The sequence below is a fragment of the Mustela nivalis genome, assembly GCF_964662115.1.
Source record: "Mustela nivalis genome assembly, chromosome: 14".
Taxonomy (NCBI): Eukaryota; Metazoa; Chordata; class Mammalia; order Carnivora; family Mustelidae; genus Mustela; species Mustela nivalis.
In genome coordinates this window covers 68,798,933-68,823,297 of record NC_139033.1, presented here as the reverse complement: position 1 = coordinate 68,823,297, position 24,365 = coordinate 68,798,933, and the positions used below count along the sequence as shown (strand labels likewise).

Here is a 24,365-nt window from a genome sequence, read left to right as displayed (position 1 = left end):
GGGCAGACATTGCCTCTTCTCTGGGAGAAAGTAAAACAGGAGGCTATCACACCGGCTCTCTGATGTGGTTGCAGGTGGCATGGGGGCTCCATCCAAAGGGGAAAGACATGAGCTGCCTTTAGGCACAAGGTCAGACTTTCAGAGGGGTGTAAAAGGCGGCTTCCCAAATGGAATGATTTGAGGGCCACTAGAGAAGATGCCTGAAACTTCATTCTTTTGGACCCTATTTCCTGTTTCAGTAGCGGCCAGTAGTCTAGAAAGAGGCAGAATCTCAGCATTGAAAGAGCTTTTACATCTTTATTTATTTATTTATTTTAAAGATGTTTATTTATTTGTTTGACGGAGAGAGACAGCGAGAGAGGGAACACAAGCAGAGGGAGTCGTAGAGCAAGAAGCCCAGTGTGGGGCTCGACCCTGGATCCTGGGATCATGACCTGAGCTGAAGGCAGACACTTAACAACTGAGTCGTCCAGCACCCCACATTTTTTTAAGATTTCGTTCATTTTTGAGAGAGAGCACACATGAGCGCGAGCGGGGGTGGGAGGCGGGCAGAGGGAGAAGGAGACCCCCCGCTGAGCTGGGCAGGGAGTTGGCTGTAGAACTCAATCCCAGGACCCTGGGATCATGACCTGAGCTGAAGGCAGATGCTTCACCAACTGAGCCAGCCGGGTTCCCAGCTTTTACACTTTTTCACAGACCAGTGGAGTATTGTTGGTCACAGTAAAACCTAAGTGGGAGCAAAGCTACTGGTTGCTTCCCAGCTGTTAGATTGAGATGAGGAGGGGTCTCAGCCAGAGGCCCAGATGAGGATGTTGGCCTTGGCAGCATGGTCTGAGCAGTGAATGAGGGGCGGGAGGAGGTGGGGAGAGAGCAGCCAGTGATGGTCCAGGGCCAGGCAGTGTGCTGGGTCGTTTGTGGTGAATCCCTTCTGTCCTGTCGGTGAAGTGAGTTGACAAGAGAGGAAATGGGGGGCGCGTGGGTGGCTCAGTGGGTTAAGGCCTCTGCCTTCGGCTCGGGTCATGATCCCAGGGTCCTGGGATCGAGCCCCATGTCGGGCTCTCTGCTCAGCGGGGAGTCTGCTTCCCTTCCTCTCTCTGTCTGCCTCTCTGTCTACTTGTAATCTCTGTCTGTCAAATAAATAAATTCTTAAAAAAAAATAATAAGAATAATAATAATAAAAAAAGAGGAAATGGCTCATGGTCAGGCTGCTAATAAATGGTGGGCACAGGGTTGACCCTGGAGGGCCTGGTTCTGAGACCAGCCCTCTTTCATCTCCTGCTGAGCTGCTCCAGCATCACCGTAAGCCATGAAGTGTGGAGCAGTGATGTAAATAGAGAGGGAAGCCAGGTACTCATCTCTCCACTGAACCCGTGCTGAGCCCTTGCTTGCCTCCTGCCAGATCCTCCTTCCAGGAGCCATGTTAGTTGGGATGGTGGAGCCTAGATGTCTGGGGAGGGACGGGGTGGGGAGGGAGTAAGGGGTTGCAGCACGAGGGCCTGAAGATGTCTTGGGGAGGTGGCACTGACCCTCCAAAGAGCTCTGTACCAAGGAATGACAGAACCAAACAATTTAACACAAATCCTGAATGCCCTTTCCCAGAGAGGATAAGTCTGTCCTTAGGAACCTAAGCTGCTCATGAATTGATCTGGGCCTTTCCCCTCTCCTGTCACACTGCCAGGACCCCAGGATGCTGTTATCCTGCATTGATTTCAGGTACATCACAGACGTCCTGACTGAGGAGGAAGCCTATGGTGAGTCATACTTGAGTGACGGAACTGAAAGTTTTCTGGTACCTACTGATGTCTAAATAATGTAGTAGCTTGCTTTTTTTGTCTGAAAAAGTGATGATGCTTCTCATTTTTTTTCCAGAAATACTGCAGAAAGGTCAAGTTGGTAAAAAAGAGAGAGGTGGGTGGTGAGGAAATTTCCTTCATTATTTTTGTTGTCATTGTCCTTTTGAGGGTCATCATCTTTCCAAATGCCCGTGCCCCGCAGCCAGGCCCTCTGACAAAGCGTTGCATCTGGAAGATGCGGCGTCCTGGGTGTGACAAACGGGAAGACCTGAGCGAGTTTGAGACCCTTGGTATTTGCAGGATTGTGAATGTGGCCAGAGGCTGGGCTTGGGGCTGGGTGTACTTGAAATTCAGGGTCAGAAGGAGAACAGGCTGGATTCTCTGGGGGCAGCAGCTTAGCTAAAGGCAACTGTGGAGCCAGGGTGGCTTGATCGGTTGGGCATTCGCCTTTGGCTCAGGTCATGGTCCTGGGGTCCTGGGCTCAAGTTCCATGTCGGGCTCCCAGCTCAGTGGGGAGCCAGCTTCTCCCTCTCCCTCTGCCACTTCCCCTGCTTCTGCGCATTTTCTCTCTCTCTTGTCAAAAAGTAAATCTTAAAAAATAATAATAATAAAGGCAATTGTAATTCTGAAGGTCCCTGGAAAGCACAAAATGTTGACTGGCATTGTGTTTGCACAGAAGGACAAATGCTGATGCAAGGCTACCCTGCCTACACCACATCGTGCGCCTGGCTGGGCTACTCAGACGACAAGCTGAGGCAGGTGGGCACTCGGACCTGGTGTTGTGGACAGGTTTTATATTCCTGGCTTTCTGGAGTTTTCTTGTTAGCCTTTCTAAATCATTTTGGACCCAAGGCCTCATTCTGAAAGTACGTAACGCTGGAGCGAAGTGAAGCCATTTACATCGTGGGCGCGGGACCCCGTGACCTAGCGTGTCCCCTCTTGGCTTCTGGATCATGACAGGCCGGGGTTTGATTCCCTGGCAGGAGGCAGCAGTGTCACACTGAGCCTTGATCTCCTCACTGTGAAATGGGGAAATGATAGGTATCTTGTGGGTGGTTTGGGGGGATTCAGAATCCTGCTGTGTAAGGCCCTCAGCCCTGGCGCTGGCGCCCAGCATGCAGTTGGAATGTGGTTGGTTTGTGACTTTGCCATCACACTGTCCTCGCCGCCGAGAGGAAGACTAGCTTCTGTTTGTTTCCCGTACGTCCACGTGTTCAGGGGGCTGCAGAATACCCTCCCTTTAAGAAGGGGGATGGATAGAAATTCTCCATTTCCCTCCTAGGAATGTTGTGAACAATTTAAGAACTTGTTCCCCTAGAGATGAGGAAAGAACGTCATCCTACAAGGATGAGGAGTTATGCTCTGTTGGGGAAGCTGCTCCTGCTTTTACATCACCAACACGTGGTAGTTCCTCTGGTTCCTGAGGCAACCATAGTGGTTATGAAAGGAGACCAGAGACAACCGGGGTACTCGTTAGACAAAAGAGAGTTTCGGGGTGTGTGACGGTAACTGTGCTCCCTTCCCCGCAGCTCTGCACGGAGGCCCTGAAGGACGGCTGGACCAGGTAATAACCTGTTTGTGTGATAATGGGCTTCACTCTCCCTGTCACAGGCTGGGCAGTGGAGACGAGCCAGGAGCAAAAGGCACCAAGGATGCCAGGGTTCATCCAGGAAGAGTCTGACACGTAGGGATGCGTGGGACAAGTTTCAGCACAGGCCAGGTTCTTTCTGCAAAGATGAGATGTGATGGGGCCCCTGGGTGGCTCAGTTGGTTAAGCAGCTGCCTTCATTCCGGGGTCCTGGGATCAAGCCCCACATCGGGCTCCCTGCTCAATGGGACACCAGCTTCTCCCTCTACCTGTTGCTCCCTCTGCTTGTGTTCTGCTCTAGCTGTGTCTCTCTCTGTCAAATAAATAAAATCTTTAAAAAAAAAATAAATAAAAAAGATCTGACAGCTCTCCTAGTTCCCTGACTTGGGGTCAGCAGGAGAGGAGGCCTTACTGTCCTGAGGTCATTTTCCAGTGACTTGTCTGAGACCTAGGGGGACAGGGCAGGTGGCTACTAGAAAAGGTCACCTGTGAATTCTCAGCAGAGGCAGCCACTTCAGCAGAGAACCTGCGTGTCTTCGCCCTGCTAGGGGATAGGTCCCAGTTACCAAGCCACATCTCTTTTACAGGTTTAAAGTGAAAGTGGGTGCTGATCTCCAGGATGACATCCGTAGGTGCCGCCTCATCCGGAATATGATTGGACCCGAGAAGACGCTGGTAAATGTCCTCCCCGCCCACTGAGAAAGAGCAGCCTTGCATGAAGCCTGTGCCCTGGGCCAAAATACAACTCACTTCAGACAAGGATTAAAGAACAACGAGAACGTTAAAGCTGAATGTGAGAGGAAACACAGCTTTGTGGTCCTGCAGTGGGCAAACTCTTTTTTAAAAAAATAAAAAACAACTATGGAGGGAGCTGATAGTTTTAAATGATTCTCTTTTGCAGAACCTTAAGTAAGAGCTAGATTAGGGATTGTTCCTTCTTGCTAGCAGCGACGCACCTGAGCAAACAGGTTCCCCACTGGTGCCCTCCTGTGTCGTTATCTAGTTTCCCTGAACAAATCTGTCCCTCCTGGTTCAGCAAATAGGCCAGTCTCGGGGAGCCAAGGTGGAAGAAATGCCTAACTTTTGCTGAGATAAATGTAAGGATCAGTGATTCCTGTCTTCATATTTTTATAAGATGTTTCTTATTACGTGTAAAATATTTTTATAAAGTCACTATAAGATGTTTTTGTGGTTTTTGGAGGCATGTTTCATAAGTTAACAGAAATGGAAGTTGAGTCCTTGACCTAGGATCAGAAGTGCCACTACCTATATACAAGTTAATGTGACTTTTGTCTTATGGGGCCATTCTTACCCAAATAACTTATGCTACAAAGTGATTCTAGATGTCCTCTCCTCTAATCCTCATAGTGGCTCCTGAGGGGACTCATACGACTTAGCACTTCCTACTAGACAGATCCATCCCCATGTCTGTCTTCTCTGGGTGTGATAATGTCAGGGATGGGGAAGCCCTTTCATTATCTCTGCCCGCTCAGCACCTGGCTTCCAGAGAGCTAGGGCCCGGGAGTTAGAGGCCTGGACCTGAACTTGCCATTTACATGACTTCCTGTTCTTGGCAACTTGCTTAACTGCTCTGCATGCCAGCTTTCTTTTCTGTAAACTGAGTTAATGTGAACTGCTTCATAGAGTTGTTCTAAATATTAAATGGGACAAAATCCATAAAATGCCCGGTTGAGTAGGTGCTTCATCAATGGGAGAGTCTGGGTTATTGATTAACCAGTGCCAGACTCGTAGTTGGCAAGAGTCAAAATGACTAGTGAACAAATTCAGAACTGATGAGCATGATTGGGAAGGTGCTAAAATAGTTTCTAGAACAATGGACAGTGCAAGACAGACACGGTTGGGTGGCACCTAGGTGCAGATTGGGCCAGAACTCCAGGGCCCACAAGCACTTCTCCTGGGCCCAGCCCAGGACACCTGCAGACATCACAGTGGTCCTGCGACTGGCTTGCCACCTCTTTCAGAAGATGCATCTGGAGCCCCAGTTCCAGTCGTGGTGGCTGCACTTTGGCCGCCTTCGTGCTGGCTGTGTGCTGGTCCTCCACAGGGGAAATGTCAGGCTCCCTTCCAGAGTCTTGCTTAACCATCGGGGGCACTGAGTGGCAGCATTTCCTCCCTTAGAGCCAGGGCCCCATCACAGGTCAGCACCAGCAGACCTCACAGCAGAGGGTCCCTCTCTCTCCTTGCAGATGATGGATGCCAACCAGCGCTGGGATGTGCCTGAGGCAGTGGAGTGGATGGCAAAGCTGGCTGAGTTCAAGCCACTGTGGATTGAGGAGCCCACCTCCCCAGATGACATTCTGGGACACGCCACCATTGCCAAGGTAGAAAAACTGCACCTGCTTCTGCCACTCCTGCCGTATATTTGTTTGTTTGCTGGGTTTCTGGACTGGCTGTGATGGATCCTTTGCTAAGGATCCTAAAACTCCTTTGCTTATTTCCTTGTAGGTTTCTCTTTAGAGACAGTAAATTGCTAAACATTGAAAGGCTGTCCAGCAAACCCAAGATTAATAGACACGACTTCATACTTCGTAAATACAGAAATCTGACTGATACTAAAATATTTTATTCACCCCGAATGAAACAAAATTGTAGATTCCTCTGGCTGACCCAAAAGAAAAGGTTTGCTAGCTAATGCCAAGGTCAGGCCACCCCAAGAGAAGGCTGCCTAGGGTCCCCGCACCAGGGCACTTCCCTCACAGATCTACTGGCCTTCCCACCTCTTGGGTTTAGGGAGACCCTGGTACATCAGAACATCTGAGGAACATGCTTTCTCAGGAAGCGGCTCCCTTTAGCCAGTGTCCGGCACTGATAAATAGAAAGCCAGAATGCCGGGTCACTTATGAGAACTCCCAACTTCTGGGGACACTAGGTGTTTGTATCCTCTGACCCGAGCAAGCTCCACGAGGAGCCACATTAAACCAAAGGCTGTTGGAAGAGTGAGAAATCAGGGAAGGAACGAGTTGTGTGATTTGAATACACTGGTGTCCATCCAAGGGGGCCCCATGCATCTATGCACAGAACAAAGCTGTACCTGCTCCTGGCACGAGGCATGTTGAGTCTTTTTTTTTTTTTTAAGATTTTATTTACTTATTTATTTGTCAGGAAGAGAGCACAAGCAGACAGTGGCAGGCAGAGGCAGAGAGAGAAGCAGGCTTCCTGCTGAGCAAGGAGTCCAATGCGAGACTCAATCCCAGGATCCTGGAACCATGATCTGGGCCGAAGGCAGTGGCTTAACCTACTGAGCCACCAGGCATCCCAGCATGTTGAGTCTCAAGTTCCCCCTCCTCAACCAGCACTCACCTCTAACTCCCATTTTATGTTTTCCTCTGATGCCCCTTTCCCCCCAACACTCTGATGTCAGGGTGTAGGTCTGCTGGCCTTATGTCCCTTCCTGCCTGCCTGAGCAGGTTTCCCCCTGAGGTGGTTCTGCATTGCTATACTTTCCCCTGATCTAGAAAGTTGCACTCTGAGGACGGGCAGTTTCACATTCTGGGAGGAACACCTCCCAGAGGTAGGACACCTCAGTGTGTCCTACAGGCAATTGTGGGTCCTACAGGGACCATCCTGCCCCATTTCTCTCAGGACATGAAGGTATGAGCCCCCGCTGTCAGGCCCTCCACAGAGGCTTGTGTTTGAGGGATGCCCTGCCTTCACCCACGTCACAGCCAAGCCACAGAGAAACAAAGATACGTGAACTTGAGAGAGCTGGCATGGCGGGAGGGGTGCCAAGTCCTGAGGACAGTAGGAAGAAGGTCACTGCAGGGAGACACAAGGCTGGGCTACAGTGGTGGAGCTGCTTGGGGAGGTAAGACACGAGCGGACCCTGAGCAAAGCTGCATGGAGGGTTGGGGGGTGAGGAGCAGGAGCCACAGGGGGACCGTGTCAGTTTAAAGAGACCTGAACGCTTCTGAGGAGTCCTGAGAATCGGGTCAGAGGCCATGGTTTGACAAAGATTTTCACCTTGGGGTTCTTTGGGGGCAGCCAGGCTCTAGTGCTGCCCACCAGCCCACACAGGGACCTGCCCCCTGCCCCCCCAACACACACCCCTGCCCGGAGATTTTCATTAGAAGCTCTTCAGGGCTTCGGCCCTCTGAAGTTTTGTTTTTATGAGGGAGGCCAACCCCTCAGGAAGTATCCCATGACGTGGGCACAGACAACCCAAGGCAGGGGCAGCTGCAGAGACAGCCGGCCCTGGTGGGGCCATGGAGATGCCCAGTGGAGTGCAGATGCACGTCGGTGGGTGTGGGGAAGACAGGTCCCCGGGACTGGGTGATGGGTCCCTCTGAGCAGAAGTGAGCCACCATAGTGTCTTGAAGGGGAGAGTGGGATCAAAGAGGATTTGACTGGAAAAAACATGTAGGATGGCTTGAGATGTGGTACAGTGTTGTGTGACACAGGCAGAAAGAAACGAGGCAAAGAGCAGAAGTAGGAGGCTTTCGCAGTAATCACGGAGGGTGGGCAGAGAAAGGACAGGGCAGCGAGGCGAGAGCAGGCTCAGGAAATATTTAAAAGGGAGAAATAGAAGTTGGTACCTATTTAGTGTCAGAAACATATACTTTAAAATGGTAGAGTGAGTAAGCCAAGTGGCTTTCCTACCCCTCTCTTTTTCCCCACTCTGGTTTTTGGTTTTGTTTTGAGATAAAGAACTGCACTCATATAGAGGTCTCTGGAAGCATAAACCAGGAAAGTAGAAGGTGCCCCACTGACCATCCACTTTAACTCCTCACCTGGGGACAAGGAGGCGAGGCTTGGGAGGCCCATGACTCCCCATCCACACATAGAGGCAGGACAGGTAGCAGGATCGGGAGCCCCTGACTCCTAAATTAAGGGTTTTTTTCTGCAGGGAAGTTTTCCTGTCTAGTGGTTAAGAAGCTTCCACTGGCTCTGGAGCTGGCCTGGAGTCTAGGCCTTGGTTTTACCCCTTTCCAGCCTGTGATCTGGGGTGGGTTACTAGCCCTGCACCTGCTTCTCATCTGTGAAATGGGGACGGGATGATGGTGGCTCCTGTCCCAACGGGCTGTAGATGAGGACCCATTTCAGTCAGGCTTTCACACAGCACCAGACAGGCAGCAGGACTCAGACATGTTAGCTATTGGTTCCCTTGCTGTATTCCCTAAACAATGGGAAGATAAGCTGGGGAGAAACCAAAGGCGCCTGAGGAAAGTGCCTGTGGCAGCCCCAGTGGGGACGTTTGGGGAGCAGCCGGAGCCTGGGTGGAGGGGGTGAGGTAGCTTCAGAGGGCAGCACAGAGAGAGCAGTGCTGTGTTAAGAAGACTCCAGCATTCGCCCAGTGAGGAGTTCACCAGGTAAGGAACAAGCTCTGCCTGACCTGTAAAGTGGATCTAAGCCCACTGGCTAAGCTTGAAGGGAGAGGGTCCTAGAACACCCACTGAAGGGGCTGCAGGGAGAATCTGCAGAGCTGTAGCAGGAAGGGAGCTCATGGCAGCATTGCAGCTAGCCCCTCCTGTGTGCACACATAGTCTCCTTGCCCACCTTTTGCCCTTCCTAAAACTTCACACAGCCCCCGCAGGGACATCTCCTCCTTCAGCTCTGAGTAGTGAAACCACTGTTAATTTTTTTTAAATTAGGATTTTCAGTTCAGAATCTTTGGGAAATAACATCAGGTTGTCTTCTGTTTTATAGGCGCTGGTCCCATTAGGAATTGGCGTTGCCACCGGAGAACAGGTAAGTAACATCTCCTTGGGGTCAGTATACACTGGCCACCCACTGGGGACCCTGGCGTATGTTAGGCTCCACCACCTGTGTTATTTTGAGGGGGGAAGTTTTCATAATCTCAGAACCTAGGATGCTTTACAGCACATTGGTAGAGTCTGCAGTCAGAGAGAGTCAAAATTTGTCTCTTTTCCGACAATTCATACGAAGTAAAGCCGAGTATCTTTCCCAAAGTATCTAATCAAAGTTTACAAGGCAGCAGTTTGAAGTTGCTCCTGCAAGGGCGTAAGACGCACAGTATGGTTTTAAGAAAGCCAGCTTCCAAATTGAATAAACATTACTGCGTTCACTCTCCATGCTTATAAACAGAGCACAAATGCTTGCCAAGACCCACAGCCGTCCACCCACGCGCGGAGCCGCGTGGAGGAAGAGATTCTCGGTTTGCCCAGCGAAAGGAGCAGTGCTGGCTGGCCTTGGGGTTTCCGTCGTCCTAGCCACCTGCTCATTGCCATCACCACATTCCCTCCTGATGCTTCGCTTCGCCTCCCCCTTGCCAGCCGCTCTGACCGTCATTCCCTAATAGATGTCCAGTCAGTGGGACTTGTGCATGCCTCACACCCTTCCGCTAGCAGATTTACGAAGCAGTGAGCAGTCAGGACCCCCACCTGCATGGTCAGGGCTCGCTTCCTGCCAGATGAGAGCGAAGAATATAGCCCGGGCTTCCTGAAGGCCCAGGTTAACTCTTCTGCTGGTTTTATTTATTTTAATTCTATTTCCAGTGCCACAATAGAGTGATATTTAAGCAACTCCTTCAAGCGAAAGCCCTGCAGTTTCTCCAGATTGACAGCTGCAGGCTGGGAAGTGTCAATGAAAACCTTTCAGTGTTGCTGATGGCCAAAAAGTTTGAAAGTAAGGGCGCCTGGGAACCACATACCAACCCTCCATTTCCCCGCCCACCGCCCACCGGCGTCCCTCTGGAAAGGTCTTTTCAGCCGAATCAGAGAATCTTTGACGATTTTCATCCTGCAATTTGCTCCCTAAGTAATAATGAATGATGTAATCACCTGCGGGCAATGAAAAATACCTCAGGTGTTCTCTCCTCTGCCCACCCCCACCCCACTTGACATTAAGAAGAGATCTGTCTTTATTGTAGTTCCGGTTTGCCCCCATGCTGGTGGAGTTGGCCTCTGTGAATTGGTTCAGCATCTGATTATATTTGACTTCATATCCGTTTCTGCAAGCCTCAAGAACAGGTAATGTCGGATAAAATTCAGCTTTGGAGAGCAGAGGCACTAAGAACTCTGTTCTTTGCCACATTCTATAACTCAAAGGCCAAGCTGGCTTTGCTTTCCACTTTTTCCCATGGGGCCATTTCACTGGAGTCCCAGCAGTGAATAGATCTCTTTTTCTTTTAGATGGTGGGTTCTTGGTATCTGCCTTTGTTTTCTAAGTACATGATGGGCAGGTGGGGTGGAACCCGGGGAAACCAGAACTCCTTTTTTTTTAAAGTTGGCTCCACACCTAGTATGGAGTCCACTAGGGCTTGAACTCAACGACCCTGAGATTAAAACCTGAGGTGAGATCAAGAGTTAGGCACTTAACCTACTGAGCCACCCAGGCGCCCCCAGAATTCCTTCCTTTCTAAATCTACATGGCTTTCATCACATTTATATCCTCTGCTTCTCCTGGTTCCAGCGCTGGAGTCTTTCATAGTCTGGCCACATCTAGTTTCATCTTATTTCTCAGGATTTCCCAGGTGAACTTTAAGACAGTCTTCCAATAATCTGCACACACATGGATTTATTTTGATTTATTTTTAAAAAAGATTTTATTTATTTGCCAGAGAGAGAAAGAGAGCATGCGCACAAGCAGGGGGAGTGGCAGGCAGCGGGAGAAGCAGGCTCCTCCCTGAGCAAGGAGCCAGATGCAGGACTCGATCCCAGGACCCTAGGATCATGACCGGAGCCGAAGGCAGATGCTCAACGACTGAGCCACCCAGGCCCCCCTATTTTTATTTTTCTAAAGATGTATTTATTTCAGAGAGTGAGGGAGAGGGTGCAGGGGCAGAGGGAGAGAATGCTGTAGCTAAAACCTCTCGCTGAATGCAGAGCAGGACATGAGGCTCAGTCCCAGGAGCCGGAGATCATGACCTGAGCCAGAATCAAGAGCTGGCTGCTTAACTGAGTCTCTCAGTCACATAATAAAGTCACATATAATAAAGTGACTTTATTATGCATTTCATTCCTCCTGGAATTAAATGTGGTATTGCAGAAGGATCCCTAGCCATAATTTTATATGGTGACAACATAAACATGTGCATGAGAATGGCAAACACCAAACGCCAGGCGATGGGTGAGAAATGGGACCTGTGAAGGTTGATAGGGGGCCTCAGTGATAAAGTAATGGTTTCTCTCTCTAGGTGGGGGGCCTTTTATGTCTGAAATATTTTGTACAATAAAAAGTGAACACTCTTAGGTTATTCTGCTTTTGCCCTCTCTCATTTCAGTCCTGCAGGTGGGACCAAGGGGAGGTTCAGACCAACCATGAAAGGTCCTGCCAGTCTTGAGGGCTGAGAAAAGGGCCTGCGCTGAGTGGTACACTGTGAGCATGCACGAGTAGGTGCGAGTGCATCAGGCTGCTCTGGGGCTAGGGAATGTCCTTGTGTGGGCGGGGCAGCTGCCAGGCACCACTGGGCACCCCTGCCTTGTGACCACATGGAGTGCCCATTCCCTGCTCACTCTTCAAGGCCAGAACATCCTCTCCCATACAGCTGGTTCTTCACCTGTAGTCTGTTCTTATAGATGATACATAGCACATATTCTAGGTGGTACCATAGTATCTTATCCACTGAAACCATACAGCCATATCTTGCCAGTTCCTTGGTGAGTGCCCAGCACCAGGCACCTGGGCTGCCTGTCCTAGCTGTTGATTAACTGATGACCAAAGTGAGGCAGCAGAGTTAGGTCACTTGCCCCAAGTCACAAAACTAGAAGGTGGTTGACTCCACAAATTTGAACAGATTGGTTTGATAGTAAAACCTGTGCTCTTTTTTCTAAATCGTGTGTGTAGCTGGATGGGATCTCACTGGGGGATTTTAATCTATTCATCTAACCTCTCACTAAAGGCACCCAAATAATCCCAGATACTTATGGAGTCTAAATGGGTATCTTCAGGGGGTCACGAAACCTTTACAGATCTTCCTTGGCTTGAGATAGTTTAACATTCCAATAAACCCTCCCTAAAATATTGAAATAGTAATATATTTATCAATATTGATAAATACTAATATATTAAAAATGTATTTTAAAATGTGTTTTATAATGCCTAACCTACTGAACATCATACTTAGCCTAGTGTACCTCAAACATGCTCAGCACACCTGTATTGGTCTCTACTTGAGCACAGTCATCTGGCATGAAGCTTGCTTTATAATAAACTGTTGAATAGTTCTTGTAGTTTATTGAATACATTACTGAAAGTGTAAAACAACGGTTGTTAGGAGTACAACAGTTGCTAATGTATTCGTTGTGGGCTTTCATGATGGCATGGTTGACTGGGGGCTGCAGCCGCCACAGCCCAGCATCATGAGAGAGTATCGTATCACACATCACGAGCTGGGAAAAGATTCAAATTCAAAATCTGAAGTAAAATTCTACTGAATGCATATGGCTTTTGTTTCATCACGGAATTGAAAAATCATAAGTCAAATCATTGTAAGTTGGAGACCATCTGTAGACTTAAAACAGACTTTACCCACCCACGTGAGACTTTACCCTCACATTACTTTATTTTACAGAAAGAACCTGAGGCATCGGTTGGAAGATTTGCATAGACATGCACCCGATTGGAGTCTGCCCTTTCTTGAGTGGTTCTCATGCCTTTGCTTAAATAGTTAGTACCACATGAATCATCTAACATAAGACTGTAATTACTGCCCTAATCTGTTTCCTTCCTTCTAGAATGTGTGAATATGTCGACCACCTGCATGAACATTTCAGGTATCCTGTGGTAATCAAGAAGGCTTCCTACATGCCGCCTCAGGTGAGCTTGGCCAGAGAATCCCTGAGGAAGCAAGGAGCTGCCAGACCCTGGTATTCTTGTTCTTGTAGGTTAGACCCTAGAGTGCAAAGCGGTCTCCTTAGAGCTTATTTTCAGTATCTAGAAATTACAAATGTCTCTTGAGTTAGCAGTATCAAATTCCCAAGGCCTGAAGGTCAGGAGTTAAAGTGAAATTGCCCCCAACAAGGCTTCTCTAATGCCAGCCTTTCTTCCCAACACCAGCTGAGACCTTAAAATGAACACCTGTTGTGCAAAGCCCTTCCCACCCCCTGCCACAAACAGAACAAAACTTGGCACCACCTACCAAGTTAGTGAACTGAAACGTTTAGACTGCGGTTGTGTTATCTGGACCACTTATCTTCATCATGTCTGAGACACTGGGGCTCATTTTCATCAGTGGAGGCTGAGTTGTCAAGGAAGTGATTAGTTTAATCCTGAGATGTAGCCAATAAAAAGCGTATCCTTCACCATTTCAAATAATCTGAAAACAGCATTTCTTTGAGCAGCAGAAACACGTATATGAGTTTTGTTCCAGGTGGTTATGAACACTATTCTATTCTTTGTCTTTGATAGGATGCTGGTTATTCAACAGAAATGAAGGAAGAATCTGTAAAGAAACACCAGTATCCAGATGGTGAAGTCTGGAAGAAACTCCTTGCTGCTTAAGGGAATTAAAATGTTCAGCCCTAACACCCTTTCCTAAGTGAAAAGTCTTACATACACTTTTTGGGTGTGGTTGTACAAAAACAGGAGAAAGAAATCATCCTAGAGTTCAAAACAATTTCAGCCAAAAGTCCTGTTAACCCCAGGAATCAGCTGTCATTATTACTTGATTCTTTTACAAATAAACACATTCTGCTAATTAATCCTTAAACAAATTTAGATTTAACTCCAAGTTCAGAAAGATGTTCTTAGAAAAATTTCTATCAAGTGCTGGTACGTGTACATTACTCTGTACTTTGAAAATAAGCAGCAGGTTGCATAACTATTGGAACACTGCCTTATTCTAACACTTGTTAAAAATTAGCAGAGAAAAAATAGTTCTGCAGGACTGTGGGATTGCTGGTGCATGACCAAAGGTAAAAGGATTTCATGCATTATCCCTGGAGTGGATTAGCCTTTCTTTTCTTGCTCTAAGGGTACTAGCAGAGGATTCACACCATACTGAAACCATGACAGTGATAATGGGCAGGAAAATGGCATTTCATACATTATTTTTCCATAGTCCTTAAAACTTTATCCTAAATAATTATATGCTAATGATAAATGCAACCAGAATTAGATGAACTGCAGAAAAATAGGGCAAAATCCAGTTTAATCTCCATTTCTAAAATATACTAAACCTCTAAGCTGTATCCAAATGAGAATAGAGCATATGTTTATTTAGGAGAGTTCACGTAAATCTTTTAGGCAGGAAGTGAGCAGAATGGCAATACAGAATTAAAATTTTTTTTTTTAAAAAGATGAATGCAGAACACATCTTTATTATAGCAATATATAAAGCAAATAACTTTAAATGTTCATAACCACAACTGTACATTATTAATGAATGCTGGTGTTATTCAGCTTGCTCAGATTTGGGGGAAGAGCTGATGTGTAATTCCTGAAATTCATGGACCTTCATAAAAATGGGGGGTTGAAATGCATGTACATGTTTTAAGAGTATTCCAGTTTTTATTCTCGTCTGAGTCCCCATCTCGGCATTTTCACATGTCCTCAGTGAGTTAACCAAATTCAAGGCATTTTGTTGCTAAGAGGATCAGGCAAGGTTATGTTTGTCAGTGGCAACATTCTTACAAGTTAATAAATGCTGGTCACCAAGAGATTTTTGACCTAGTTCCCTCTTCCTCTAGGGCAAATGAGCTCATTTGCTTTCACCTGGGGACTCAGTCCAAACCCTACAGACTGAAGAGCCTTCAAATACCTCCTTTAAGAGCACTTTAAACAGCCATTTCCATTTTAATAGTCGGGTGAGGACTGTACCCCTCAATCTGAAAGTCTTCAGCCTTGAAGTCATCGATTGTCTCAACTTTTCGAAGGATTTTGAGCTTCGGGAAAGGCCTTGGTTCTCGCTGAAGCTAGAAACAATAGGAGATGATTATTTTGCCATTATCTGTACAACCTGCTTTAATTCTGCTCCATGTGAAACAAGTACACAGTATTATCAACAAAGTATTATTTCACAGGAGTGTAATAGTGCAGATATCTGCCCTGGCTTATGCAACACTCCTGGGTTGTAACCGGCAGATTCTCTCCCACACATGGAGACTAAAGGATCTTTGGGGGCATCACACTGCATCAGGAGCCTTGTGGCTCATTTTACAATTGACTGCTCTTGGTAAATTTATTAAGGATGGGACACTTTTTCACTTCTGCATCTGTAACTCCTGGTAGGCACCCAAGTATGGTTATTTGAGTCCCATAATCCCTATCTCAACCGTCCCTGGCAAAGAGGGTGAGGTAAGATGACATCTGTTGACAAAAGGATGTAAGCTGGGGTTCCTGGAATGAACAGAGGGTAGCAATGGGGACACGGACACAGGCTCTAACCTCATCACTCTGTCCAGCACAACTGGAGCAGATGGCCACAGAAGCCACTGGACAAACCCCGAAGGTACCCTCTACACAAAAGCAGCCAAGCTCCCACAAAGGAGGAACTTCCAAAACCTGTATCTCATCTGGAAGGGGCTAAAAGGATCTGGTTAATTTTTTTTTCCCCTTGGGGCTCATTAAGCATCAGACACTCTTATTTTTAATTGCCATTTCAATGCCTTGTCCCTGCCTACCACCTGTCCCTGCAGCTGGAGCAGGGCATTGTATCTCTGCCCCAGCACAGAGCAGAAGGTCTGTTACATGAGGGATGTTCTAGAAGGCAACGTCTTAACAAGAGAAGGTACCAAAATTCAAAGTGTGACAGATACCACTCTTACCTGCATTTTCAGTGGCTCAATGTGATTCAGGTAAATATGTGCATCTCCCAAAGTATGTACGAAGTCACCTGGCTAAATCCAATGGGAGCAAGCAAAAATGGCAAATGTTTTAGTTTCAATTCCTTTCAGACACATCATTTAAAAGCACATTATGTAGACTATGCAAACATTCCAACACTTTTCAGAAAGCAATTTCACCTGCGTAGCTTTTGAGAAAAGTTGATGTTCACAAAAGTTGTCTTGTCTCGTATATAACCCACACCAACCTGTGTGCTTATACAGACCGCAGAAACAGGAAGCCTCCCTGGAAGGCTGCCAGGTGAGCAGCTGTCTCTCACACAGATCACATTTTAAAACTAACCAGACACTGACCTCCCTGCAAGAATTTTTCCACAGTAAATAACCTATGAGCTCAGGGCTTCAGGCAGGTAGCCCCCATTCCCTTCAGGGCGCAGCCCACCTTTAGGCCTGTGATGTGTGCGATCATGTAGGTGAGCAGGGCATAGCTGGCGATGTTGAAGGGCACGCCCAGGCCCATATCCCCTGACCTCTGGTACAGCTGGCAGGACAGCTCACCATTCACCACGTAGAACTGGCAGAGGGCATGGCACGGAGGGAGGGCCATCAGAGGAAGATCTGAGGAGCCAGCACAAAGGAAAATGAGGTGCCGGCAGTCTTAATGCAGCTACACACACAACAGGAGAGAAACAGGAGCCAGCTCCTATGGGGGAGATGAGAACAGGCCACTGGGCCAGTGACCTCATGACCTACACCACCACCTAAATCAAAAGCAGACCATTCCAATCCTGCGGATGGCACCATGCCTACAGTGACCCATCCAACAACACCTGATGTCTGTGGATGTACGCTCGTAACTGAAGCCACAGTCATCCAGCCAAAATTACTTGTGCTGCCTTCGTGGCGCCAACTACAAGCAGGAAGAATTCATTCATTCCCATGGGCCACAGGAAACTGGCATCCCATGCACAAAGTCTGTATTCAAATTCTCTTTTGGAAAAGCAAATATTCCACTCTGGTAATATTTATTACACCTTGGTAGAATTTAATTTTACTCTAACTGTTGAAATGTTAACAGCCAGGTGGAGGAGATATGAAACTTCATCCACTCCAATTTAAACTGTTAAAATCCAAGATGTATTTTTATAGGTAATTTAAAACCCTCTTTGGAGTAAAAGAACTATCAATACACATATTAAGATCATCTTCATCCAACCCCATCATCTGAAGGTAGACATGTGGCCAAGAGTGACTTGCCCAGGGAAACATCAGCCATGTGGCTGGGGGTGGTTCTGAGGGTCCAGCCTTCTATTGGCAGCCTCCATGTGAAAGCCACAGGGCTTCCCTTTGTGCTAGTAGACACTCTGGACACAAGAGAATAACTGGGATGCTTCCAACCTTTTGGATTCCAGCCACACAGGATGATTCTTCTGTCGTCGGGGTTGGTTTTGATCGTGTCAATGACCTTTTGCAGTTGGTCTACTCCTTGACCTGAATAATCTGTGGAATTGTCAAGAGAAGACATGCCACATGTTGGTCACAGCATCTCATGAGATGACCTTAGAGGCCATCTATCGTCTTACCAAGGCCCCCGAGGTCATGCTACAAGATATCTAAGGCACTCTACAAATTCCTCAGCTCTCTTGGGTTGATGATGCGTTCAGGGCTTTGATATCTATCCTCTGGAGCCATAACAAAGGTTTTTTCCTTTCCTACAAAAGAATCCTTTAAATATCTGTCATGGCGCCACCCCTCCGTGCCAGCCCCCCTCCCCACTGCTAATTTTCTCCAATCCCAGCAATCAGTTTCTTCCATGGTCCTCATGGGGCTGTCTCTATACCCATCAACCATTCCATCACACTCTGCAGCCAAGGAAAGTACTGGATCTTAAATAGAAGATACCACTCCACACATGCTCCAACAGAGGACAGTGGTCTCAATGCTATTCTCCCAATGCTTCCACCTAAAATTACAACTTAGCAACCAAACACCTACTAATTTATAAATATCAAGAAACCTCTGTAACTCTCACACCACCCTGTACTTATCTCCCATTTCTGGTCTCTGGACTTTAATTCCTTGCTTTCCTTCTGAAATAGAACTGGGAGCTGCGAAGTCTGAGAAGTGTGGTGCTTCATATCCCCTCCGGTTAAACCTGCGCTTACTGGGGTCAGACTATAGTCTAGTCCAGTTGTTCTTAATTTTGGGGGGGAAGAATGTCCTGTCATGATCATAGCTTCAGGAAAAGGAATAGCAAAGGAATTTGCTATTTTGTGATCCCCAAAATGGCAAAGAAATAGAAAATTTCTTTTCTTAAAAAAGAAAAAGATGCACTGTGATAGTACAGTTCTGTATTTTGGTTGTGGTGCTTATATAAATGTACAGGTGCTAAAAATTATCAACGGTTTCTGTCCAGCCAGCAAGCTAGCACTTCCTACAAATGTGTGTACACACACAAACACTCAGCGCACACATACTGAGGAGGTAGGCATTTGTTTTTCCAATACCCGACTCACGGACAGGCAGGAGAGGAAGGGTCAAAGGATGGGGGCAAATGGTGCCACCATGAGACTAAGGTGGATGTCCAGCATTAAGATGATTCATGTTCTTCCACCCGAGAAGGGCAGGGAGAAAAGGGTAACCCAAGAACTACTATTACATGAGCACCACCTAAAGTGTGCGGGATGGCTCAGCCTTCAAATCGGCGATCAAGCCACTACAAGGCAATCCTGAGGCTTCTTCCTACATTATTTCCCCAACACAGCAACCAACCGACCCACCATGTAGCTATCTGCTAATGAAACGGTATGGAAAGTACCAAGTACCCAATAAATGCTAACAACCAAGAGTGTGATCTGACCTCTACCTGAATCTGAAACAGCTTCTCACAAGGTCAAAGTTATACATCAGCTCCGCAGACAGCGGCATCTGTGTAGACACTGGCCCCCAGTTTCACTTGAAACAATGGGGCCAACTCATACAATGTTAGGTGCTCAGGAAATGTGAGGCATCGCGATTTTCTCACCTGAATCCTTATCTATGTATTCTGCCCCAAAATGCCTCCACTGAAAGCCATAAACTGGGCCTAAATCCCCTTCTTCTCTGTTGGAGAATCCCAGGCTGTCCAAGAAGTCTCGAGACCCATTGGCATCCCAGATTTTCACTCCCTTGGAAGACAGTTCCTTAGCATTTGTAGATCCCTGCAAGAGACAGGAGAGCAGAGCAGGCATCTGAGTGAAGAAGCTGACACCCCAAGAGCCTCCCACAAACTGCTCCTCTGGCCTGTGCTAACACAGCAGAGATAGCCACTCAGCATATCCCACACAGTGCGTCCTGTCCTTAAGGGCCAGTCCCAGCCCAGACTTTCTGAGGGCCCCTAGGACAATCTCCTGGAATCGCTTCCAGGACAAGGGATTCTTCCTCTCAACTAAATGTTCTCACCTCACCTAAAGGTTTTGTGTTTTTTAACAAATGTGTTTTGTATAAGTGTGATCCCCCAAAATGTATTTAATGTCTCACCTTCAATCTGTTCAACGGATCTTAGACCTGGTATGGAGGTCATAACTGGCCTAATCAGTATCAGCTTTTCTTACAGATTGACTGACTGGTCACATTAGCTCATAGGTGCACTATAAAGTTCTGTTTACCCCAACCTATATTTGTAGTTAAGGTGGGGCTTTGTTTTTCCCAAGCACAAGCCAATGTTTATCACTTAATTTGGCCCATATCATCCCAACATGTGTCCTGATCGTGCATTCAGGTCAAAGACAGACCTCGGCGGCCTCCTGGTATGATGCACTGTCATGGTGACAAGCACAGGTACGGTGCCACACACGCCAGGCCTGCCCTCCAGCACTCTTCTCTGACAGCTCTCTGACCCCTAACCTCGCCGTCCCCACCCAGGGAAGAACACAGCTGCACCCCCACACTGTGAGGGTTAGAGAACACAGAAAGTGCTCAGTGCTCAACAGAGCCTACCCTCAGCACAGACTCCATGTCTCCATCTTGCCTATAGATGCTAGCCGCAGTGTGGGTTTGTCCTGACTGTGTTTCATCCATCACCCAGGGAGCAACTCTATCAGAGAGTCTGGCACATTCTTGGTAAAGAGTACTTGGAATCCTGAATTCAAGGTAAATTAAGATAAAACCAGGGAATCCATTTTATTTCTGAGCATCTTGTCTCCTCCCTTCTGTTTTTGAGTTTGTACTATCTTTTTCACCTCCAATAAGTCATTTTTCAATCTTTCCCATGTAAATTTTTTTTTTAAATATTTATTTATTTATTTATCTGACAGACAGAGATCACAGAGAGGCAGGCAGAGAGAGAGAGGAGGAAGCAGGCTCCCTGCTGAGCAGAGAGCCCAATGTGGGGCTCAATCCCAGGACCCTGGGACCACGACCTGAGCAGAAGGCAGAGGCTTTAACCAACTGAGCCACCCAGGCGCCCCTCTTTTTTTTTTTTTTTTTTTTTTTTTTAAGTAGGCAACATGGGGTCACCTGGATGGCTCAGCCGGTTAAGTATCTACCTTTGGCTCAGGTCATGATCTCGGATGCTTGTGATCAAAGGGGAGCATTGGGCTCCCCGCTCATCCGGGGTGTCTGCTTGTTCCTCTCCCACTGCCCCCGCTCCACTCATGTTTGTTCTTTCTCCTTTTTCTCAAATAAACAAACAAAATCTTACAAGGCTCCATGCCCAGGTGGAGCTCAGCACCAGTCTTGAACTCACAACCCTGAGAGCAAGACCAGAGTTGAGATCATTTGTCAGATGCTTAACCCACTGAGCCACCCAGATGCTCCCTCCCATATTGCTTCTAATGCCTCCCTTTTCTTCCATTTGACAGGGCTCTAGCTGGTTTACAAAGGGGCTCTTCTGAGATTTCTGATGATGTACCTGGAACTAGACACTCACTGCCAGCTGAGATAAGACAACACAGAAGAAAACACTTCAAGAATACGGAAGTAAGGGAAGACTAGATTGGATCCAAATCTAAATAAACTCTTTCTAAAATGTAGTAAGAAGTCTTGGGTCTCATTTGGCCTAAGATCAGACACATCACACTGCATGCTCTGCAGAAGGGATCGCAGCTTCTACATGGCCCAGAACTAAGCCCATCTCCTCATATACCCTCTGAACAGCACGGGCCAGAATATCACTGGTCTGAACCAGGAGACGGAGCAAGAGGAAGCACTTTGGCCTCTGCCAAAGGTACCTACTTGGCTCTTTGGAAGAGGGATAGCTTGTTACTCAAGAGATCCTTCTTGCTTATACAAATATGAGAACATGGCTGGGATTTATATTGAATGATCAATCTATGTTGAGTACCTACTCTATGGCAGGCTGTGTTCTAGGCTCAGGGGATACAAACATGAGTAGGAAAAAAACAAATCCTCTGCCCTCATGGAACTTCTAACAGTTTACTTGTTCATTTGTTGTCTACCTTCCCCCCTTCTATAGGGAAAAGGAGAGGGCAGACATTATGTATCAGCTAATAATGTTTATCTAAAAAGGGTGGGAGGGATGTGTGCCTGTACGTAGGGGGTAATCACAATCTTAGATCAGGAAGTTAGAGAAGGCTCATTCAGCAGGGACTTGGAGGAGGTGAGGGAGTGAGTGATGCTACATGTAGAGGAAGAAGGTTCAGCACTGGCAAGCACCAGAGTCCTAGGTGGGAATGTCCTGATGTCCTCAAAGATCAGCAAGGACAGGTGGGTGGAGTAAGGTGAGTGGCTCACTGAAGCTAGAGCTGGGACAGAACGCCCCGTGAGTGGGGTCTTACTGACCTTACTGAGTAAAATGGGATCCACTAGGGCTTCAGGTGAAAAGTGACAGGATCAGACTTTTAAAAGGACCACAGTGCTGGGTTTGAGAACACACTGTTTTCCAATACCAGCTTCCTTACCTTGATAAACCACAGCAACTCCTCCAAAACACCCTTCCAGAATACGCGTTTGGTTGTCAGCAGAGGAAATTCATCTGAAAAACAGGTTGCCAGGTAATTTCAAGATGGGAAACTAGAATGTATCATCCAGCTTTCTCTGCGGAGGAGGATTGCCCCCAGGACATAAGGCCCTTGAGTGACCACAGGACCAACTAGAAAACTATGACTGCAATCGCATAGGTGCCCCAGAATTGGGTGGAGCTCCCAGACTACTGCCTAAGTCAGTGACACAATTCAGACTGAGACTGCCCTCCCCAATCCCTTGACCACCACAGGAATTCCACGTGGTGAGATGGGGCACGAGCTAGGCAGGGATGCCCATGTGGACAGGAAAAGAGCTACCATCTACTTCCCAGTTAGTGTGATTCCTTCACAGAGGTGTGAAGACAACACAGAAAATGTGCCCTAAAACAAAGGCTAAAGGCTCCCAGGGCTCTTCCTTGATTATCCTGCCAGGGGAAGATTTGCTCAGGTCTAGGAGACAGTGGATACCACATTAACCAGAGCTAAAGCATAGTTAATTATTTGCAAAGCAAATTAACCTCTATTATTTAGTGTACCAAAAATAGTAACCGTTTAAATACTTGTATGCATGACCTTATGGAAGCCTCCAGACAACCTTCCTTGAGGCATCCTTAAGATCTCCATTTTACAGGCACCAGGAGGGAATGTATTAGTTTGCATCAAGCAGCAGAGAGATCAAAATGTAAAATCTTATCTCTAAATTCACTACCTGTTCAGTTCACCTTATCACCGAACAAGGAGATATTTTTTTTCAAGCACCTACTTTTATCAGTACTGCCTACTGAGCATTATTTTCTCTATTTTAAGCACACTGGAAGCCAAAGACCAGAGAGGTAACTTGAGCACGGTCTAAACGGATGGGCTGGAGTAAAAAAAACGAGATCTGTGGCTCACTGGAGGCCACTGTGTGGAGCTGCAGGAAGCTGCCCTAAGGCAGATCCCTGTCCAACCCGCAGCCCGGGTATCTTCCAGTCTCTGGAATGATTGGGGGGTTGAGGATCCTCCCCCTGTTCACCACAGTGAATCAGCGTTACTAACAGGGCGTCTCTCCCTACTCAAAACCACCCCTATACCTGCGTCCAGAAAATTAGTCTTGCGTACCCCGCCCCCCCCACCCTCCTCTTTGTCCCCTGAAAGCCTGACTCTAATAACAGCCAAGAGAAACTTCTCGGGAGCTATCCTGTTTTAATGGAAAAGACGAGTAAGAACTTCTACTCGTCCTCTGGCGTTCCTGTTTCGAGATTTAAGAGGAAAGCTGGTTCGTGCGGACCAGACGGGAAAACGGTCTGGAACCACAAGTTCCCGCCCAGCCTCTCCGTTCGCGCGCTTTCCGCGGCCCTTGGCCCGCCCTTATTCCTTCACTCTAATTTTTAGAAACTTTGCCAAACAGAAGGGCCGGACCGGGCAGACAGGAAGAGGAGAAAAAAGGGGAACCTCTAGCCACGTCCGAGCGCACACCCCGGCAAACCCTCTCCCACTCTCTAGTATGAGGCGAACACTACCAGACCGTGTTCACTCTGGGGCAGACACGACCAGGGTAAGCACAGGACTCGGAGCCAAAGGACCTGGTTTCACCTCCCACTTCTGTCACTCCTGACGTTACGCAAATCATTCCTCTAACCCGAGTCTCGGTTTTTTTTTTTTTTTTTTTTAAGATTTTATTTATTTGACAGAGAGAGATCACAAGTAGGCAGAGAGGCAGGCAGAGAGAGAGAGAGGAGGAAGCAGGCTCCCTGCCGAGCAGAGAGCCCAATGCGGGGCTCGATCCCAGGACTCTGAGATCATGACCTGAGCCGAAGGCAGCGGCCCAACCCACTGAGCCACCCAGGCGCCCCCGAGTCTCTGTTTTGAGGGTCTGCAAAGCGGGGTTAAGGAGCTCCCAGGATCGACGTTAGGAACAAAGGTTGAGGGCAAAGCCCAGCAGTTCCCAGGCGCGCCTCCCCGCCCTCAGCGGCCGCTCGGAGCCCACCCGGGCACAAGCCCCCTCGCCCGCGGCGCGCGGGGGTCACCTCTCAGGCTGTAGCGCGCCTGCATTCCGAACACTGACAGCGTGCCGGTGCCGGTGCGGTCATCCTTCCGGACCCCGCAGCGCAGGATATGCTCGATCTGCCCCAGGTACTGCAGCTCCCCGTGGGGTGCCGGCTGCGGCTCCGCGGCCGGTTTCTGCGCCGCGGGCGGCGACGGCGGGCGCTGCAGCTCGGAGCCCGGGGCGGGCATGGCGCTCAGGCGGCTGCGGGGCCGGGACGCTGGCGGCGGCTGATGGCGGGCTCGGGGGTACGTGTCTTTCTGCGCGCCTCTTTTCCCGCCAAGGCGGCGGTAG

At 48.0% G+C, this 24,365-nt stretch overlaps 2 protein-coding genes across 2 annotated transcripts in view; one reads left to right on the top strand and one right to left on the bottom strand.

Annotated features, from left to right (window-relative positions):
• ENOSF1 (enolase superfamily member 1) overlaps positions 1–14,012 on the top strand; it is a 27,472-nt gene extending 13,460 nt beyond the window's left edge. Inside the window, exons 6-16 of the mRNA XM_082699826.1 lie at positions 1,679–1,751; positions 1,870–1,908; positions 2,470–2,552; positions 3,323–3,357; positions 3,969–4,056; positions 5,589–5,723; positions 9,046–9,087; positions 9,855–9,984; positions 10,229–10,328; positions 13,035–13,116; positions 13,708–14,012. Of these exons, the coding sequence (XP_082555952.1) occupies positions 1,679–1,751; positions 1,870–1,908; positions 2,470–2,552; positions 3,323–3,357; positions 3,969–4,056; positions 5,589–5,723; positions 9,046–9,087; positions 9,855–9,984; positions 10,229–10,328; positions 13,035–13,116; positions 13,708–13,800 (900 nt within the window). The 3' untranslated portion in view covers positions 13,801–14,012. The remainder of the gene's footprint in view (positions 1–1,678; positions 1,752–1,869; positions 1,909–2,469; positions 2,553–3,322; positions 3,358–3,968; positions 4,057–5,588; positions 5,724–9,045; positions 9,088–9,854; positions 9,985–10,228; positions 10,329–13,034; positions 13,117–13,707) is intronic.
• On the bottom strand, positions 13,543–24,365 carry TYMS (thymidylate synthetase). Its single transcript, XM_082699827.1, has 7 exons — positions 24,055–24,365; positions 21,983–22,056; positions 19,108–19,282; positions 17,481–17,582; positions 16,525–16,700; positions 16,065–16,136; positions 13,543–15,212 (listed from the first exon to the last, which is right to left on the bottom strand). The coding sequence occupies exons 1-7, from the start codon at positions 24,260–24,262 to the stop codon at positions 15,075–15,077; spliced, it is 945 nt and encodes a 314-aa protein (XP_082555953.1). The 5' UTR covers positions 24,263–24,365; the 3' UTR covers positions 13,543–15,074.

What these genes read in the sequence shown, in the direction of transcription:
- TYMS (XM_082699827.1), bottom strand. Translation starts at nt 24,262, where the DNA reads ATGCCCGCCCCGGGCTCCGAGCTGCAGCGCCCGCCGTCGCCGCCCGCG. An exon ending in AGTTGCTGTGGTTTATCAAG is followed by an intron (nt 19,283 to 21,982) that starts GTAAGGAAGCTG and finishes TGTCTCTTGCAG; the next exon opens with GGATCTACAAATGCTAAGGA. An exon ending in TTGAGCCACTGAAAATGCAG is followed by an intron (nt 15,213 to 16,064) that starts GTAAGAGTGGTA and finishes TATTGTTTCTAG; the next exon opens with CTTCAGCGAGAACCAAGGCC.